This window comes from Brachyhypopomus gauderio, chromosome 7, assembly GCF_052324685.1.
Source record: "Brachyhypopomus gauderio isolate BG-103 chromosome 7, BGAUD_0.2, whole genome shotgun sequence".
NCBI classification, from domain to species: domain Eukaryota; kingdom Metazoa; phylum Chordata; class Actinopteri; order Gymnotiformes; family Hypopomidae; genus Brachyhypopomus; species Brachyhypopomus gauderio.
The window spans coordinates 1840897-1861367 of record NC_135217.1 but is presented as its reverse complement, the minus strand read 5'-3'; the positions used below and the strand labels follow the sequence as shown (position 1 = coordinate 1861367).

At 41.8% G+C, this 20471-nt stretch overlaps 2 protein-coding genes across 6 annotated transcripts; both read left to right on the top strand.

Annotated features, from left to right (window-relative positions):
- The first annotated feature begins 8687 nt into the window (after positions 1-8687).
- Positions 8688-15722, top strand: LOC143518419 (uncharacterized). Of its 5 annotated transcripts, XR_013132166.1 has the most exons (5): positions 8688-8891; positions 11666-11722; positions 12288-14133; positions 14489-14613; positions 15584-15722. XR_013132166.1 is itself a non-coding variant. In XM_077010899.1 (3 exons), the coding sequence occupies exons 1-3, from the start codon at positions 8703-8705 to the stop codon at positions 12909-12911; spliced, it is 870 nt and encodes a 289-aa protein (XP_076867014.1). In that variant the 5' UTR covers positions 8688-8702; the 3' UTR covers positions 12912-15082. The 5 variants fall into 5 exon arrangements, 2 of the variants coding, with proteins under 2 accessions (XP_076867014.1, XP_076867015.1); XR_013132165.1 differs by having other exon boundaries at positions 12288-14613; XR_013132167.1 differs by lacking the exon at positions 8688-8891 and adding an exon at positions 11161-11271 and having other exon boundaries at positions 12288-14613.
- On the top strand, positions 15663-20066 carry LOC143518424 (uncharacterized). Its single transcript, XM_077010904.1, has 3 exons — positions 15663-15728; positions 16116-16172; positions 19274-20066. The coding sequence occupies exons 1-3, from the start codon at positions 15663-15665 to the stop codon at positions 19895-19897; spliced, it is 747 nt and encodes a 248-aa protein (XP_076867019.1). The 3' UTR covers positions 19898-20066.
- Positions 20067-20471: the final 405 nt, after the last annotated feature.

Below are 20471 nucleotides of genomic sequence, written 5' to 3'. Positions count from 1 at the left end.
CCACATACAAAAGTCTGTGTCAGTAAATATAGTATTATTATGGGGAACACAATTCAAGATAGTGAACTACGTGTGCGTGTTTAATTCACAAGTAATGTAACTTAATGTGATCACACCACTCACTGGAACCGTCTAGACTAGGTTTCCAAAAGCACAATAAAACAAATATTATCTTTAAATGGTAATGTGAATACTCAGCTCACGCTCGCTCATATTCAAAATGATCTTAACACTTTGAAGATTTTGGCCAACGTTGCCCGGTGCGTTACACAAGTGTCAGTTTTAACAAGTGTGACAACAGTATGCGGAATAATCTCGCCATGTCTTCCTCCTCCTTGAGGTAATCATTTGGGTCAGTAGACACTGTCTACGTACTAGTAAAACACTTTTAATATAAACGCATTGACCTGTGAAAGCTGTGAAATAGAGCTCATACAAAATCACAATAAAAATCCACTCATGTGATCACAGAAAGAGCTTCGATAAATCACAGCATGTTCGGGTAACCTGCGACCTGGTGAAGGTGAAGACGTCGCTATCGTATCGAAGGTGCGCGCGCATCTTTAACCCAATCACTGCGGTACATTTCGGAACATGTGTGCTTAACACCTGAACAGATGCTCCGCTCAATTTAGTCCCCCCTGTTCCTCCAATACTGCACATGCGCATGCGCGAAATCATTACGCATTAATCTGCTGTTGTGTTATCACCTTTGCTAGACATATGCAAGTTATAACATTTTGGTTTTGTTTCTCTAGCTACATTTAACTTTGCGTGTAAAACTGCTTGTGATTAACTGTACTTACTGTCATTTACAAGGGGGGAACCATTTTTCACAGGGCTCTGGTTAAACCCGTTCCCCGTGTTCCCCGTGTAAAAGCACTGTTATGGTGTGATTTTTGTTTCAATAGTTCCACAAAAGCAAAAGTAAATCCAAGAGCAGAAAGTATATGTTATGAATGCAAAACAGAAAAATATATATCAAAAGTATATTTTTTTAATATAATTGGTTGTTTGAAACTTATTTTCGTTTGCATTTTGACACGTTTTTGGTTCCATTGTTTTTGTTTTTTTGGATTTTCCCAGTAAGGTCTTTTGCTTCTGGAATCTCTCTTTGCTTCTGCTTCGTTTTTTGCTTCTGACTTTTGGAACACATTTCACGTGTGGGAGGGTCTTAGATGAAGGCGTTCCTCTGCAATCTCCATTGGTCACTGATTCCGGACTGACACAGAGCTCTGAGACCGCCTCTGGGACCAAGCCACGCCCACCCCACCAGCTTCCCAGCGTTTTCAAACATGGCGGAACGCGGTGGTTCTGTTTCACAGTAGCATGTAAACTAAGTTTTACCATAAAAGTTTATTCAAAGGTTATAATTAATTGGTAAATGGTCTGTAGATATTGCAAATGTACACTGTATAATAACTACATTAAGCATGCTCACCAGCACGAGCTTTTAAAAATTTTAGTGAACTGGATGGAGAGAACATTGATGTGTGGAAGAAATATGAGTATTTGCAATATCTGGTATGGCGACGGACGGGGGGTGGGGGGCAGCTGGTGTACGAGAGGTGATGCCAAATATAGTAAAATCCATAATAGTAAAAAATACCAAAATTAAAGCAATACTGAAAAGTGGCCACCCTATATACAACCAGCTTTGTTCACTCACAGTTTTTCAGTGTTCTGCAGGTACCACACACAAACACACATCACATGCATCTTGTGCTGTCCATATTTTATTAAGAAGTGAACAATATTCATTGAACCATTGAACATAGAGATACTAAACATAATACATGTCAGACATGACATTCAGACACTGTCCGACTCAGAGATAAAAACAAAAAGATTTTAACTTGGAGGGGTGGGAGTAAGAAGAGTAGTCCATTGAAACGCAGAGTGCGGATTAGTTTCCTTCTCACTTTAGACCCGCGGGGACGCTAGCGAATGATCCAGGAGGAGCGAGTAACTAGTCGCTACTATTGTGAATGTAGCAAAACGGTGACAGAAGCTACAGCAGCGATTAAATTAAAAATAATTTAAAGGCTAGCTTTAAACACGCTCTTCCCTGTTGACTTCTCTCACGGTAATGTCGCGCTGAAAAATATTGACCTGTCTTGTCAATATATGGAGCCAGATCCGTAAACGCGAGCCGCTTTCGCCATTCCAGATGGCTCAGTCAAAACCATTACATCTTAATGAACCAATAAATAACATCAGCGGCAAAAATGAGTGTAAAAATACCAGGATTCATCATTTAGAACTACAAAAAAATCTTGTTTCTTATTTTACTATCTACCTATTTTTCATAAGAGTTTGTTTTACCGCAAAATATGAAAACTTCAAAACGGCGAATTTCGCCGCAAGGTGACAGATTTTCATGCCTGCATCCAGTTCACAAAAATTTTAAAAAGCTCGCGCTGGTGAAGTGTGCTAAATATTAACTGCCATGCTTAATGTAGTTATTATACAGTGTACATTTGCAATATCTACAGACCATTTACCAATTAATTATAACCTTTGAATAAACTTTTATAGCTCTCCATAATTATGAGGATTAAAAGCAATGCCTGATTATATCAAAACAATACTGGTCTTCAAACTTTATTTGGATTATGTCACGGGTTTTGCGTTGGTGCACTTTATTCATTAACTCCTACATTTTCAATGAGACTGTGTGATCGTGTTCTTCTTTTACTTGCGCTACATTACTGGTCACATCTGAGCTTAATTTCGACAATGGTTTTAATATTCAAAGGCTCTACAGCAGGGGTCGGCAACCTATGGCACGCGGGCCACCGTTGGCACGCCGAGGCAGAGCCGGAGTGGCTAATCGGGAGATTCGGGAGGATTCCCGATGGGCCGACTCATGTCAGTCTCTAGTTTGGGCCGATTGGGAGGGAAAAATAATTTTGGGCCGGATTTGGGCATGAAACTCCCGGGCTGAAAAAGTGTCCCACTCCGGCCCTGCGCCGAGGCATAATCAGTGGCACGCGACACGCTGGACCAGCATCAGTTAAAAATTAATAATAAAAAATAGAGCACGATCCTCCAGTCGAAATCGCTCCTCAACACTCTGCTCGGCGGAGGCGTTTATACTTTGCGATCGATCGCGATATAATACTTAATTTGTGTCCATTTACACCTCCCCTCCGCTAACAATTTACACTCGCCACATATATGCAGGGCCGGAGTGGGACACTTTTTCAGCCCGGGAGTTTCATGTCCAAATCCGGCCCAAAATTATTTTTCCCTCCCAATCGGCCCTGACATGAACCGGCCCATCGGGAATCCTCCCGAATCTCCCGATTAGCCACTCCGGCTCTGCATATATGTATGATGTAAATGATGCAATACGTGCAATAAAGGGAAAAAAACATTAAAGTGCCGTTCCAGAAAAATAAGTGAGAAGTATTTTAAACTTTTATTTAAAAATGTCTAAAGTCATGGCTCTTCTAATGTTTTTATTCAGCTACTTTTGTGTAAGAGCGGCATATACTTCTGTTTAAAGAGCTTCTCCGTGCAGTTTCCACCTTCATTTGGCAGATCTGTTAAGATGATTGGCTGCATTAAAAAATGATTGACAGCTAACTCTGGCTGATAATTGGCTTAATAAAAATTGATTGACAACGAAAGTCTAGTATCTGATTGGCTGCATTCGAAAATGATTGACACATGATACGCCCTTTACCCACGCCCACCGGGGCTCCGGGCTGCAGCATTACCCTTCTCTCACCTGTCGCTGTATCCGTACACCAGCAGCCACCCCCAACCCCCCCCCCCCCCCCCCCGTCGCAGTATACCCATGACGTCACATGTCAACGCCCCGTCGCCGTATCCCCATGACGTCACATGCCCCGCCCCCCGGTCTTCTCACCTTTTTAACCCCTGACCCATTTTCATGCCTGCTTAGTACAGAGAGTTCAATCATACACTATGACAGATGCATATATTGTTATCATTCGTTTTCATTTTCATTTCAGTGCCTACCCGCCATTGAACATTTTATATTATACATTACATCAGACATTATACATGTCGATGCTTAACGCCTGTTTAAAGCCTGCCGTAACTACAGTTAGGAAAGAAACGGGTAATTGCCAAAATTATGTGCAATAATTTTGTGCATTTCGTCAATGCGAAGAACTGACACAATGTATGGTTATGTATGCATATATGTTTATCAGTAGAATGATTGAATTCAATAAACTTATGCATGCATTATGGTTTATCAGTTTATGAATTCAATAAACTCACACTTCTTTGAATGTGCTGTTTCATAGAAACGAATCTGGTTTGTAGGCCAGAAACGGTTAACCTATACTATCCAAACTATGCCATAAATCAATATTATTACATTGTGCACTGCAGTGAATCCTAGAATTTGTACTAGAGCAAGATTTACTTATTACGAAAATCCTCTCAGTACACCCATTTGAACACTAGGGGGCAACAACAGCTAATTTCTTAATCTTTCATATAAACGCAGGTTACAGTCAGGGCCGGCCCTTCCATTAGGCGATATAGGCAAATGCTAGGGGCGCCGGCTGTCCAGGGGGGCGCTCGCGTGCATGCGGTTTTTTTTTTTTTTTTTTTTTTTTTTTTTTTAACAAATGAACAATTAATAAATGTGAAAACAAGCAAAGTCCACATAATCATAATTTCATTGTTTAATAATATTAGTCAAATTAATAATTCTTATAATAACAACACACGACACCTATCACCCGCGCGCCAACCTGGCCAACCCGCCCTCCCTCCCCCGCGCGCTCTGCGCACCTCGTTACTGTTTCTCTGTACACCACAGAGTGAGTGACGTCTCCCTGTAAAGACGTCAAAAAGGCAGAAGTCCTCTGGTGCCCAGGGTAGAAAAATGAGAAACGTGGAGGAAGAAAGGCGGCAAAAAACAGGTAATATAATGGTAATATGTGGTGAATTAACACTATACCATTGGCGAAGCATCCTTAAAAAGATGCTTTATCTATATGTAATATATGTTAATAACGCTTCACCAATAATTTGTATTTTTCCTATAAATCGGCTTTCAAATCCACTTTTCGTACTTGTGCTTGAAAAAAACCTCAGTGGTGAAATAAAAAATCAACAAATCAGAATATTTCACACCGTTGTTTCTAGGTAAAAGAGAAAGGCCCTTTTACTTGGAGAGCTTTTATTATAGATTGGCAGTTTTATCAACCAATCATATTATCGAATTAGAATCGTGGGGGCGTGCTCCAATAGGCCCTTTTCACAACAAAACGGAAATACGTCACCGCCGGGTAAAACAAGTTCCGGTACTCGCAGAAGATAGTTGTTGTCAATTCACCTCAGCATGGAGCGTGTGTTTACTTCATCCCTGTCGTCGCTGCCGAGACTGAATTTTAAATACGTTTCCAGTATCGTTGGAGAACATTCAACAACAAACGGTTCCAAGTTAAATAGAGGCTACAAATTGTTTGTAGAATAATTTATTCACTTATACCAGGGTAAGCTAACACCAGCTAGCACTAGCTAGGTAACTAACTATTATTTAAGGTATAGCTGGTTCCATTAGTCATCCTACGGAGTGGTAAAACAGTCTATATTATTATGTTATATATTATAATATTACATATTATACTGACAGCTTTAGTTAACAATATCTAGCTAGGTTAAGCTGTGCGATTTTTGGCCCATTTTCAGCCGATTTTTCACTCGTGCGACTATTTTTGCGATCGGGCTGAGTTTCGGCTCAATCGCGTGTCGTGTATCGTATAGTTTACACAGGTAAACGAGGAGCGATTCACACCTCACGACCAACTCCCGATCAGAAATCGCAGCGTCGCAAGAATATCAAACATGTTTGAAATTCAAATCGCTCCTCGTGAGAGTATCACTGTTGAAGCAGCTCCACGAGCTGACTCTCCCTGCGATTTAGTCGTAGTTTGAGCTGGAGCTGAGTACATGATTTAAAATATCGTACAGTGTACGCCCAGCTTTAGCAAGCCAAGGGACGTCAGCTATTGATTGTTTGGTTTACATCAGTATCAATAAAGTTCATGACACACACCAAGTTATTACGTGTTATTGTTTATTCAGTGTCCAATATAGTCGACAGCAAAGTGATGGTCAGAGCTGGATGCTACCGAGCAGAGCTGGATGCTAGCGGATCACAACTAGTTTCAGAGCCGTTTCAGTGGAACAGTTGCTGTCCGCATTTGAAAGAGCAAACTCTCGACTAGTAGATGTTCGTGGTGTACTGCCAGCCGAGAGCTTGCTCTTTTCTAGCTAGATGCTATCGGATCACGGCTAGAAGCTATCGGATCACGGCTAGAAGCTATCGGATCACGGCTAGAAGCTATCGGATCGGGGCTAGAAGCTATCGGATCGGAGCTAGAAGCTATCGGATCACGGCTAGAAGCTATCGGATCGGAGCTAGAAGCTATCGGATCACGGCTAGAAGCTATCGGATCGGGGCTAGAAGCTAGCGAACCGGGGCTAGAAGCTATCGGATCGGGGCTAGAAGCTATCGGATCGGGGCTAGAAGCTATCGGATCACGGCTAGAAGCTATCGGATCACGGCTAGAAGCTATCGGATCACGGCTAGAAGCTATCGGATCGGGGCTAGAAGCTATCGGACCGGGGCTAGATGCTATCGAACTGGAGCTAGAAGCTAGCGAACCGGAGCTAGAAGCTAGCGGGTAACAGCTAGATGCTAGCGGACGTACGTGTACTCCCAGCCGAGAGCTTGATCTTTCAAACGCGGACAGCAACTGTTCCACTGAAACCGGCTGGGAACAGTAACAGTACTGGGAACAGTAACAGTACCGGGGACAGTAACAGTACCGGGGACAGTAACAGGGAACAGCACCAACTTTTAGCCGCGAGCTTTAGCCGTCTGCAGCAGTGAAATGCTGGCTACACACAAAGATGCTCCGTATCACAAAGTTTTCCCCTTCATCCCTCCTAATTGCACAAACCCATTTTCTTTTCTGCTCGTCGTCAGCCGGAAAACCGTAGAAACTGAGATACGACTGTTTTTGCTTCGAGATCGAGCAGCCTGGTGCACTGCAAAAGCTCTTGTTATTGGACTCTGCCATTGTTTAATGTGTAACGGAAGTAACTTTACCCTGCAACGAGAGCTTCCGGAAGAAAAAATGCGGAAGTGTGAAAAGGGCCTATTGTCTCTCATTTTTATTTGAAACAAATCCAAAATGTTGCCAATCTGTAGCTGTTGTGTTTTTCTTTGAAACCAGCTCGCTTGACTCACAACTAACACTCAATCGTCATTGTGGCTTTTTCCCCTCTGTATGATCTTAGTGAAAACCGCCACTGTCATCATACTGCCCAATCCTAGTAGGTGCTATGATTAGCTTAGCTTAAAATAAATATATACTAATATTGCGGATGCACTTTTGAAATAATAATGTTGCAGTAGGCAAATTGCCCTGATTTGCACTGGTGGTAGTTGTTGTTTTTAATTTATTTTTTTAATTTATTATTAATATTTAAAAGTTGTTCTCTGCACTGCGTTATGTAAAATAGTTTTAAAATATTTTTTGTGCAACACCTTTATATTTATTGCTTGTTATATGGTAATATTTAAGTCATTTGCTTTTTATTTGTTTCTTTAATAGTGACACAATCAACCCGATGATTGATGATGCAGGGGGCACCAACCAAAATCTCGCCTAGGGCACCACATTGGTCAGGGCCGGCTCTGGTTACAGTAAATAGGGTGTATTTGAAATTGTCCACTGTTCACCATTCTCCACATACGAAAGTCTGTGTCAGTAGATAGAATACTATTATGGGGAACACAATTCAAGATAGTGAACGATTTCGCATACTACGTGTGCGTGTTTAATTCACAAGTAATGTAATTTAATGTGATCACACCACTCACTGAAACCGTCTAGACTGGGTTTCCCAAAAGCACAATAAAACAAATATTATCTTTAAATGGTGGCGTGAACACTCAGGTCACGCTCGCTCATATTCAAAATGATCTTAACACTTTGAAGATTTTGGCCATGGAGGCCCGGTGCGTTACACAAGTGTCAGTTTTAACAAGTGTGACAACAGTATGCGGAATAATCTCGCCATGTCTTCCTCCTCCTTGAGGTAATCATTTGGGTCAGTAGACACTGTCTACGTACTAGTAAAACACTTTTAATATAAACGCATTGACCTGTGAAAGCTGTGAAATAGAGCTCATATTAAATCACAGTAAGAATCCACCCATGTGATCACAGAAATAGCTTCGATAAATCACAGCATGTTCGGGTAACCTGCGACCTGGTGAAGGTGAAGACGTCGCTATCGTATCGAAGATGCGCGCGCATCTTTAACCCAATCACTGCGGTACATTTCGGGTGAGCTCTTAACACCTGCACAGGTGCTCCGCTCAATTCAGTTCTCCCTGTTCCTCCAATACTTACGCATTAATCTGCTGTTGTGTTATCACGTTTGCTAGACATATGCAAGTTATAACATTTTGGTTTTGTTTTTCTAGCTACATTTAACTTTGCGTGTAAAACTGCTTACGATTAACTGTAGGCCTACTGTAAAGCTTAGAGTGCATTTTTAGCTGCATTTTAGGATTTAATCATTAATTAAACATTAGTTGGATAATTAGTTGTTTTGTAGTTGCGCTTTTTTTTGTTACTTTTACGTTATGTTACACTGGCTGGTTAAATCCGTCCCCTTTACATCACAGATGAATGACAAAACAAACAAAACGGCCCAGAGAGAAAGCGAAAGTGTGTAGTCTCGATTTGGAATTCCCCAGAGTTCCCCATATCACACATCACTGTTTTTATTGTGTGCGAGCAGAAACACACCATCACATCCCCGAAAGAACGGACACAGGTCGCCCGTCTGTCCCTTTGGCGGAATTAAAACGGCTGCAGGTACTGGCGTTCAATGTTTTAACTCGAGCTCACAATTCACTTGGCGTGATTGCACGGTGCGCTCTCCTCTGTAGCTTATGTTAAAAACATTTTTAATATTCTAACTCTAGTATTCAATAGTTCTTCCTCATGTAGCATGTCAATTTATTTCAATTTAATACTATGTCATAATTGTTGCCTGTAGTTTTCTAAGCGTATTATACTTTATGATTTCAGTTTTAAGGTCCGCATGTGTATTAAATGTTTTTAAAACGTCCAACTAACTAATTCTGTGAGAGACAGAAAGTAAAACTATCCTGTTCACTCTTCCTGTATTAATTCACCCCGCTCTTTCTGTATTTACTCTGATACTCTGCGCTCACTCCTTTACTCTTGCTGACTTTGACTTGTACCTGCAGGTGTACTGTGGTAGGACTGGAATCATGAGTCAACACGTCTCTGTCACAGCTCCAAAGGTAGACCGAGTAATATCGCCAGACTCCCGGATATCAGACACCTCACACACAAGCCAAGTCAGAGTTGATGTAGAAGCTGCCAGTGTATGACACTGACCATAACGTTCCTCCTCCCACAGTGTCCACTCTGCCTGGGCTCAGACACCGTGAAGCTGAACGGGCTTCGTGCCATGTGCCGTCAGTGTTCCAAATCAAGGCGTAGAGTGTACAGCTTCTGCTGGGCGTGTCAGAGGGAGTGGCCCAAAAAGGCAGAGGCAGAGGCCTCCTGTAATTTAGACCGCTGCGCCCTCCGTGCCGCCCTGCTGTCTGACGAGTGCATCACGGAACCCCACAGCTCAGCCAAGGGCTGCCCCTTCTTCAGGGCCTGTCCCGAGTGCAACACCCTGGTCACACACAACGGGGTAGGCTGCCCCAACGTTAGATGCCCTCAGTGTCGCAAAGGCTTCTGCTTCCGCTGCCTTCGACGGGTGTGTTATGGCATGAGGGCACGTGATTTCCAGACAATATTGCGGGAACTCCAGCTTCAGTCCCAGCTTGAGTCCCAGCGTGTGACCCGGCTTGGGTCCTGGCTTGAGTCCTGGTTTCAGCCCCGGGTGGAGCCCCGGTTGGAGCCCCGGCTGGAGCCCCTGGAGGTCTGGCGTGAGTCCTTGCCTGAGCCATGCACTATAGTGGACAACAGCAGGAGTCTGGAGGCTCTTAGGCTCCAGGAGCAGAGTTAGAATGTAGTTAAGAATGTAACTCCAGATCTCCAGGAGCGGGACTAGAATGTAACTCCAGATCTCCAGGAGCAGGACTAGAATGTAACTCCAGATCTCCAGGAGCAGGACTAGAATGTAACTCCAGATCTCCAGGAGCAGGCTCACACCGTAGTCTATCTGCAGCAAATATCTACAATAAGAGATTTTTGTTTAATTAATGAATATGACATCAATTTTAAACATAATCAAAACAAAATTGTACTCCACTTTTGTATAATCAGATGTGAATAAAAGTCTGTATATAATTCCTGTGTGAAAATAAAGCTTGTAAATAAAGTCACTGACACAAATGTGTGGGAGGGTGGATGTGAGAGAAATAAAGGTGGATTATGCTTCAAATGTGTGAATACAGTCTAATTTAAAATTAGTTTAAAATAGCCTCATATACGTTCAGTCTAAAACCTTAATAAACACACATCAAATGCTTATCATTCATTAACCAATATACAAGTTTTTGCTAAAAATGGTTTTAAATGCGGAAGTAAATAACCTATAATCTTTTATCGGGTGGATAAATGGCTGAGGGAATGTGAACCATCGACCACCACAACCATCAAGACACAAAGACAAAAACAAAACCAGCAAAACAAAGAGAAGTGCGAAAAACTGAATTGACTTAACATCTGTAACACCTGTTGTGTACATGGCGAACTGTGGTGCATTGGGAGGTTGGTATACTGGAAATCGTGCAGTTTTTGGACAACACTACAAGATGGTGGAACCTCAAAGCAGAGCTCTATAATATCAAACAGAGCAGCTTTGAACATTGTTATAGTACACTTTACCTCTTGTGGCTCCCGTGGCTGCGAGATATTGTACGTATTCACAAATTAAGAACAAAACAAACACAAAGAGCCCAGTCAACCACTAACGGTTAGTGTAAACTAATATACAATACTTTACATAATCTGTTGGATTATGAAATGTTCTGGAAATGTTGAGGTTCTGGTTCTGGTCAGAGCAAATCCTCAAAACCAGTTTGAGTTTATTATTGTAAACCTGAGAATGCCATTGTGTGTTTGTTTTTTAAAGAGAAAGCGGAAATCCCCAGTGTTCCCCTTAACACTCTGGTTTTTATGTGTGTGAGCAGAAACACACCGTCACATCACTAAGAGAACGGACACAGGTCGCCTGTCTGTCCCTTTCACGGAATTAAAGCAGCTGCAGGTACTGGCGTTCACTGTTTTAGCTCGAGCTCGCAATTCATTTGGCGTTATTGTACGGTGCGCTCTGTAATCTACCTTATATTAAGAACATTTTATATACTGACTCTAGTATTCATTTTAGTTCTTCCTCATGTAGCATTTCTGATATTTCAATTTAATACTGTCATAATTGTTGCTTGTAGTTTTCTAAGCATATTATACTTAATGAGTTCAGTTCTAAGGTCCGCGTATGTATTTAATGTTTTTACAAACATCCAACTAAATAATCCTGTGAGACAGAAAGTAAAACCATCCTGTTCACTCTTCCTGTATTACTTCACCCCGCTCTGTCTGTATTTACTCTGATACTCTGCGCTCACTCCTTTACTCTTACTGACTTTGCCTTGTACCTGCAGGTGTACTGTGGAAGGACTGGAATCATGAGTCAACACGTCTCTGTCACAGCTCCAAAGGTAGGCAGAGTAATATCGCCAGACTCCCGGATATCAGACACCTCACACACAACCTATTTCAGGGGTCTGATTTGTCAACGTCAGTCTGGGAAAGGAGTGATACAGCACAGACCACATACTGGACGTTACTGGAAAACATGTTGGTGGATTTGGTGTTTATTTGTGGTGGGTGGGGGCCAGACATGTCTCTGCTGTAATGTTAGGAAAGCTGATGTTATGTAAATGTGCCAAAAAGCTCCAGGACGTTGAACTTCTCACATGATCACACCCTTCCCTCACATCACTTACAGGTGCATCTCAATAAATCAGAATAACATCACAAAGTTCATTTATTTCAATAATTCAATACAAAAAGTGAAACCCATATATTATATAGATTCATGACAAACAGGGTGATCTATTTCAAGTGTTTATTTCTGTTAGTTGATTATTAAGGCTTACAGCCAATGAAAAACCAACATTTCTGAATTAAAATTTTTTTTGTCAGTTGGTCCTACATAATATTAAAATTTTCTGAGATAATGACTTTTTGGTTTTCATTTTCGTAACGTTCCTCCTCCCACAGTGTCCACTCTGCCAGCAGTCAGACACTGTGAAGGTAAACGGGCTTCGTGCCATGTGCCGTCAGTGTTCCAAATCAAAGCGTGGCGTGTACTTCTTCCGCTTGGCATGCCAGAGGGAGCGGCTCAAATCAGCAGAGGCCCTCCGCGCCACCCTGCTGTCTGACGAGCGTATCAGGGACCCTAGCAGCCCAGCTAAGGGCTGCCCCTTCTTCAGGGCCTGTCCCGAGTGCAACACCCTGGTCACACACGACGGGAGTGGCTGCCGCATGGTTACGTGCCTTCAGTGCTCCACAGAGTTCTGCTTCCGCTGCCTTCGACAGGAGTGCTTTGGAATGGGGACACTTAATCTCCAGACCATTGTGCGTGACCAGCTTGAGTCCCCGCCTGAGTCCCCGTCTGAGTCCCCGCCTGAGTCCCCACCTGAGTCCCCACCTGAGTCCCGCCGTGAGTCCCGGTTTGGGTTCCGGCTTGGGTCCTGGTCCCGGCTTGGGTCCTGGCTTGAGTATCGGCGTGACTCCTGGTTTGAGTCTCGGCATGAGTCCTGGTTTGGGTCCCGGCGTGAGTACTGGCAGGAGCCATGCACTATAGTGGACAACACCAGGAGTCTGGAGGCCCTTGGTTTGTAGCTGAGATGGGCTCTTTGTATTTGTACAGAATGTAGTTAGAATGTAGTTAGAACTTCAGATCTCCAGGAGCAGGACTAGAATATAACTCCAGATCACCAGGAGCAGGACTAGAATGTAACTCTAAATTTCCAGGAGCAGGACTAGAATGCAACTCCAGATCTCCAGGAGCAGGACTAGAATGCAACTCCAGATCTCCAGGAGCAGGACTAGAATATAACTCTAGGTTTCCAGGAGCAGGACTAGAATGTAACTCCAGATCTCCAGGTGCAGGACTAGAATGTAACTAGATTTCCAGGAGCAGGACTAGAATGCAACTCCAGATCTCCAGGAGCAGGACTAGAATGTAACTCTAGATCTCCAGGAGCAGGACTAGAATGCAACTCCAGATCTCCAGGAGCAGGACTAGAATATAACTCTAGGTTTCCAGGAGCAGGACTAGAATGTAACTCCAGATCTCCAGGTGCAGGACTAGAATGTAACTAGATTTCCAGGAGCAGGATTAGAATGTAACTCTAGATTTCCAGGAGCAGGCTCAAGTACAGGGTCACGGTCACACCGTAGTCTATTTGCAGCAAATATCTACAATAAGAGATTTTGGTTTAATTAATTAATATGATTTCAATTTTAAACATAATCAAAACAAAATTCTACTCTACCTTTGTATAATCAGATGTAAATAAAAATCTACTCATAATTACTGTGTGAAAATTAAGTATGTAAATAAAGTCACTGACACAAATGTATGGGAGGATGGATGTTGTGACGAGGGAGGCGGCTGACGGACGAGACACGAGTCCGCTGGTTCTGACAAACGTCACTTTTATTCATACATATTTTGCACAATAAGCGCACGAGAGAACACAGTACACACTCACAACGTGTAGACTCAGACAACGACGAGCACAGGACACTGCGCGAACGCACATTAAGTAGACAAACCACATAAGTCCCACATGGACGTAATTTTGTAATAAAAAGTGGGGGGGGCCTGGATCGTCGTTATTTAAATATTTGGTATTAACCGTAAAAAGTGGGGGGGATTTTTTTATACCCGAGCCACAGGTGAGACGAATCAGCACAAGACACAACCGCACCCACAGAGATCCACAGACGCAGACTAGGAGATGTAGACAACATAAAAACACGCCCAAAAGGGAGGGGCCGGGGTCCTCAACGTGACAGATGTAAGAGAAATAAAGGTGAAATAAAGACAATTTTGCAGGTAAATATGTCATGGTTGTCATGATACGAGATCACTCTGCCAGTTAAACAGTGACGTGTACTAGTTAAATGCCACAGTGAAGGTGTTCCGGCTGTTGGCATATAGAAAAACTGTAGTAAACACCTCTGCGGTTAACTATAAACAGTCTGTGTCCTCTCTCAGATAAAACCCATAGCGAAACAAAGGTGAAGCCAAATTAGATAATGGAAATGACCAGTCTAAAACAGTGACGCAGACTGTGTCATGTAATAAGTTTTATATGTGAGAGAGATACAAATTCATTTCAGCAGAGTTCACATACTAATGTTGGACGAGAAGGCCTGGCTCTGAGTCTCCGCTCTAATTCATCCCAAAGGTGTTAAATCGGGTTGAGGTCAGGACTCTGTGCAGGCCAGTCAGGTCCATCCACACCAGATTCTACCAACCATGTCTTTACGGACCTTGCTTCATGTTGGAAGGGGAAGGGGCCAGTTTAAAGGGGTAAGTTTGTGTGGCCTACCACTTCGTGACTGAGTTGCTGTCGTTCCCAAACAATTTCATTTTCTTGTAGTACAGCTGACTGTTGACTGGAACGAGTAAATTTTATGACTGGATTTGTTGCATGGGTGGCATCCTATCACAGTTCCACGCTGGAATTCACTGAGCTCCTGAGAGCGACCCATTCTTTCACAAATGTTTGTAAAAACAGTTTTCATGCCTAGGTGCTTAATTTTATACACTTGTGGCCATGGAAGTGATTGGAACACCTGATTCCGTTTATTTGGATAGGTGAGCGAAGACTTTTGGCAATGTAGTGTATTTACCTACATAAATTATTTAAATGCAACTTAATAAAAATTAGATCTGATGTATTAAGTCTAGCTAGCAAGCAAGCTAAATTGACAGAGGCTGAAAAAGAAGCAAACTAAATATCCAACAAAGGTTTGTACATTAAATCTTCTGCTAAAATACATTAGTTAATCGCACAGTTAAATTTAGCTAGATAAACAAAACCCAAATGTTACTTGTAAACATGGATTAAAGCCGATAACTCAGCATCAGACTATGCGTTATGAATTCGCGCATGCGCAGTGTTGGGGGGGTGGTGGGGGGGGAGATGGTGGATGGTGGAACCTCAAAGCAGCGCTCTATAATAGCAAACAGAGCAGCTTTGAACATTGTTATAGTACACTTTACCTCTTGTGGCTCCCGTGGCTGCGAGATACTATATTATACGTATTTACACATTGAGAACAAAACAAACACAAACAGCCCAGTCAACCCCTAACGGTTAGTGTAAACTAATACAATATTTTACGTAAACTGCTGGATTCTATTCGGACAGAAAGCGAAATGTTCTGGAAATGTTGAGCGGAAAATGTTCTGGTCAGAGAAAATTCTCAAAACTAGTTTGAGTTTAGTCACAATAGTTTTGCTATTGTAAACCTGAGACTGCCATTGTGTGTTTTAGTTTTTTAAGAGAAAGCGAAAGTCTATATCGATTTGGAATTCCCCAGTGTTCCTCAGAATACAATCTTGGTTCCTTGTGTATGAGCAGAAACACACCATCACATCACCGCCCGTCTGTCCCTTTAGTGGAATTAAAGCGGCTGCAGGTAAGTGACACTATTCACTGTTTTAGCTCGAGCTCACAATTCACTTGGCGTGATTGTACGGTGCGCTCTGTAATGTTATGTTAAGGACATTTTATATACTGACTCTAGTATTCATTAGTTCTTCCTCATGTAGCATTTCCGATATTTCAATTTAATACTATGTCATAATTGTTTCCTGTCGCTTTATAAGCGTATACTTAATGAGTTCAGTTCTGGTCCGCGTGTGTATTTTGTTTTTACAAACGTCCAACTAAATAATCCTGTGAGAGACAGAAAGTAAAACTATCCTGTTCACTCTTCCTGTATTAATTCACCCCACTGTCTGTATTTACTCTGATACTCTGCGCTCACTTCTTTACTCTTGCCGACTTTGCCTTGTACCTGCAGGTGTACAGTGGAAGGACTGGAATCATGAGTAAACACGTCTCTGTCACAGCTCCAAAGGTAGACCGAGTAATATCGCCAGACTCCCGGATATCAGACACCTCACACACAAGCTATTTCAGGTGTCTGATCAGTGGTGGCCTCTGACAAATATTTCAGGGGGGGGGGAATTGTTGTGATAACATCCAAGGTGACCATTTCAGTGAGTAAATAAAAACAGTGACTTAACCAATGAAAATATAATCATAAATATATATTTCTCTTTACATTATAGACTGTACAGTATTTGTGCACCGATATATCTTGTAAATATTATCTTGGTTAAAGCTCTACAATTACTGAACAATTACTGTGGTCAACAAAAATTGTCATACGTCAATTTGCCCTCACAAACAACTTTAAACATAAATCTTTCCCACTAACAATAATTTCTGTATTCCTCAGACAGCATTTTAATCTAGGTGTTGCATTTTAGAATATAAATGGGCAACAGCATTAAGGATGGAACAGAATGCAGGGAAAGCCGAACAGGGTGCTTCACAGCCTGCTAGCCATGTTTTCCATTCATACCAGTTTCGCAAAAATCCCCGGTTATATTCTTTTACTCCCTTTGTAGACCCTTCACTTGTCTGATGTTGAAATTTGGTCTCGGTGGCCCTAAATCCTTAGTTGCTAGTTTATCTTGATTATTACGATAACAGAATGGCACTTCTCTTAATGAAACGATTGAGTTGTTCTGAGTTGAAGGAACGCTGGCCATGTTGATCGCTAGCTGCCGTAATTTTCCCTACACTGTAAAAAAAAAAGTGTAAAAAAACCGTAATTTTCTGGAAATGGGGGCGCCAGAAAATTACTGTAAAAAAACAGATAAGTACTGTAAATTTAAAAACATACATAAACTGTAAAAAAAACGGCAATTTTCTGGCGCCCCTGTTTCCAGAAAATTACCGTTTTTTTTACAGTTTATGTAAAAAAACAGATAAGTACTGTAAATTTAAAAACATACATAAACTGTAAAAAAACGGTGATTATAACACTTAACATGCAACACTGTCATTTTACAGGAAATATTCCTAAAATTGAATGTGGTCTTTACTCTAGTTCACATTCAATTATAACAATATTGCAGTGTGGTGTAGGAAGGAAAGGTAGCAAACAGATCCACCGCAGCACAAGGCTTTTTTAATTCAAACTGCCTCAACAACATAATCACGCCAGACCCCACAATCACGCAGAAGAGACTTAATTTAGACACAAAACATGAGAGAACGGCAATAACACGACAACACTACACAAACATGGCATAGAATAATTCACACAGTACAACTACATAAATTGATGAAGGGGGACTTAAACCAAGTAATGCACATAATCAAGTACACAATTAATCAACACATGCATAGACATCACATTAACAGTGAACGATACCGGAGTCGCAGGGACTCATGGGAAGTAGCGCCGTCCCCCATTGGACCGACGCTTCAATATAAAAAAATATATAACATTAATAGTTAAAATGAGCCATAAACTCCGAACCGTCAGAACACACATTTCAACGCTACGGTTATAGTTAAACTATGATCGGACAGGAATGCCAGACACATGTTCTAGCGCTATATGAACCGATAAAAATATATTACGCGTTAACTAAATAAGTTACATGCACTGAAAGCTGACAACGTTGCAAATACTCATTTGAAGAAACACTGATTTCAAAACTCATACATTTGGGCTGCAGCGGGGTGATAACGAAAGGTTCTTCAAACAATATGCACAACCAGAACAACTCTTCATGCACACTGTGCAGTGGTCCGATTCAAACAGGCCCCACCCCTACCAATCATAAACTTACCATATTCAGTTATCTTTACTTAACATGATCATTGCAATGCCTATTTCAGCTCAATAATGATAACTAGTTTTATTTAGTAATGGCAATATTTTTTACGAAACATGAAATAATAATTAATGATTACTAAAACAATTTATTAAAACCTAATCCGGGTTTACAGTGTAGATACAGTGATACAGATACAGTGCATATTTAATAGTGGATTGAAAATGAGATGGATCTGGAACGCCTTAACTCTTTATGTATGTTATAAATATAAAAATAAATCACAGTCAAGAACATTTTACTTTTTACTCACTTTTATAACATGAAAATCACATATTTAACATGTCAAAACTTAAATTAAAACATGCAATGTTGTCTTGTAATATTTCCTTAAAATTAATTCCAGAAGATTCTATTACTTTGTCTCAATAAGATTAATCAATATTACTTTCTTTTTACAGTTTGTTTAGTTAAAATTATTATCTAAGAATTGTTAAAAAACAGATTTATAATGTATTTAATTTATACAGATTTTTCTTGTTAAATCACATGACATTTTTAAATAAACAGTTTGTTCTGGTAATTGTAATACACTTTCCCTGTCATTTTAAAATACAGGAAAAAACTGTAAAATTTATTGGGAAAAACCTGTGTAGGTTTTTTTTACAGTGTAGGTTATGTCTTGACGCAAGCACGTAAGTGCGAGCCCTCCTGGAACCCATAGACATTGCATTGCAGTGCCTAAACTTAAAAAAAAAAACATTAATATGAGAGTCTACCAGAGCAATCAGGGTGATTTTCAGTCAGACTAAAATTGCCCAAAAGGGGTGGTACTACAGGGAATGCACCTCAACGCTGATTGGACAATGGCATTCAGAGGCAGGAGAAACTGTCCAGAACAGATATAACTAGTTAAATGCCTTGATAGAATGTGAGAGAAAAAAAACTTCCTATTCATCCTTTGGTGGTGCATCGCCCAATCGCCCTAATTAACAAATCGCCCATGGGTCTGATTTGTCAACGTTAGTCTGGGGAAGGAGTGATGCAGCACAGACCACATGCTGGACGTTATTGGAAAACATGTTGGTGGATTTGGTGTTTATTTGTGGTGTGTGGGAGCCAGACATGTCATGTAAATGTGCCAAAAAGCTCCAGGACTTGAACGTCTCACATGATCACACCCTTCCCTTGTATCCCTTTCTTTTAATTACTGACTGGCACTTAAGACATTAACGTTTTTCATCACTGAAGCAGTCAGTAAAGTCAGAGTTGAGGTAGAAGCTGCCAGTGTATGACACTGACCATAACGTTCCTCCTCCCACAGTGTCCACTCTGCCTGGGCTCAGACACCGTGAAGCTGAACGGGCATCGTGCCATGTGCCGTCGGTGTTCCAAATCAAAGCGTGCTGTGTACAGCTTCTGCTGGGCGTGTCTGAGGGAGTGGCCCAATTCAGCGAAGGCCGACGGGTGTTGCCGTTTGGCCAACTGCGCCCTCCGTGCCGCCCTGCTGTCTGATGAGCGCATCACGGACACCAGCAGCAGGACCAAGGGCTGCCCCTTCTTCAGGGCCTGTCCCGAGTGCAACACCCTGGTCACACACAACGGGGTAGGCTGCCCAAACGTTACATGCCCTCGGTGCTCGACAGAGTTCTGCTTCCGCTGCCTTCGACAGGAGTGCTTTGGTACTGGGGAACTTCATCTTCCGACCTGGCTGCCTGACTTCGAGTTTGTGTCCATGCATGAGGCCCTGCGTGAGTCCCGACGTGAGTCACGTCATGAGTCCTGGTTTAGGTCCTGGCTTGGGTCCTTGTTTCAGCCCCGGCTGGAGCCCCGCGTGGAGTCCCGGTTGGAGTCCCTGGAGGTCTGGTGTGAGTCCTGGCCTGAGCCATGCTCTATAGTGGACAACAGCAGGAGTCTGGAGGCTCTTGGGCTCCAGGAGCAGAGTTAGAATGTAGTTAGAATATAACTCCAGATCTCCAGGAGCAGGACTAGAATGTAACTCCAGATCTTTATGAGCAGGACTAGAATGTAACTCCAGATCTCCAGAAGCAGGACTAGAATGTAACTCCAGATCTCCAGGAGCAGGACTAGAATGTAACTCCAGATCTCCAGAAGCTGGCTCAAGTACAGAGTCACAGTCACACCGTAGTCTATTTGCAGCAAATATTTACAATTAGAGATTTTGGTTTAATGAATGAAAATTATTTCAATTTAAACATAATCAAACCAAAATTCTACTATTCTTTTGTATTATTAGATGCAAATAATCTATTCATAATTACTGTTTGAAAATTAAGTATGTAAATAAAGTTACTGACACAAATGTATGGGAAGGTGGATGTAAGAGGAATAAAGGTGAAATAAAGACAACAATTTTGTGATACGAGATCACTCTGCCAGTTAAACAGTGAAGTGTACTAGTTAAATGCTACAGTGAAGGTGTCCCGGCTGTTGGCATATAGAAAAACTGTAGTAAACGCCTCTGCGGTTGACTCTAAACAATCTGTGTCCTCTCAGATAAA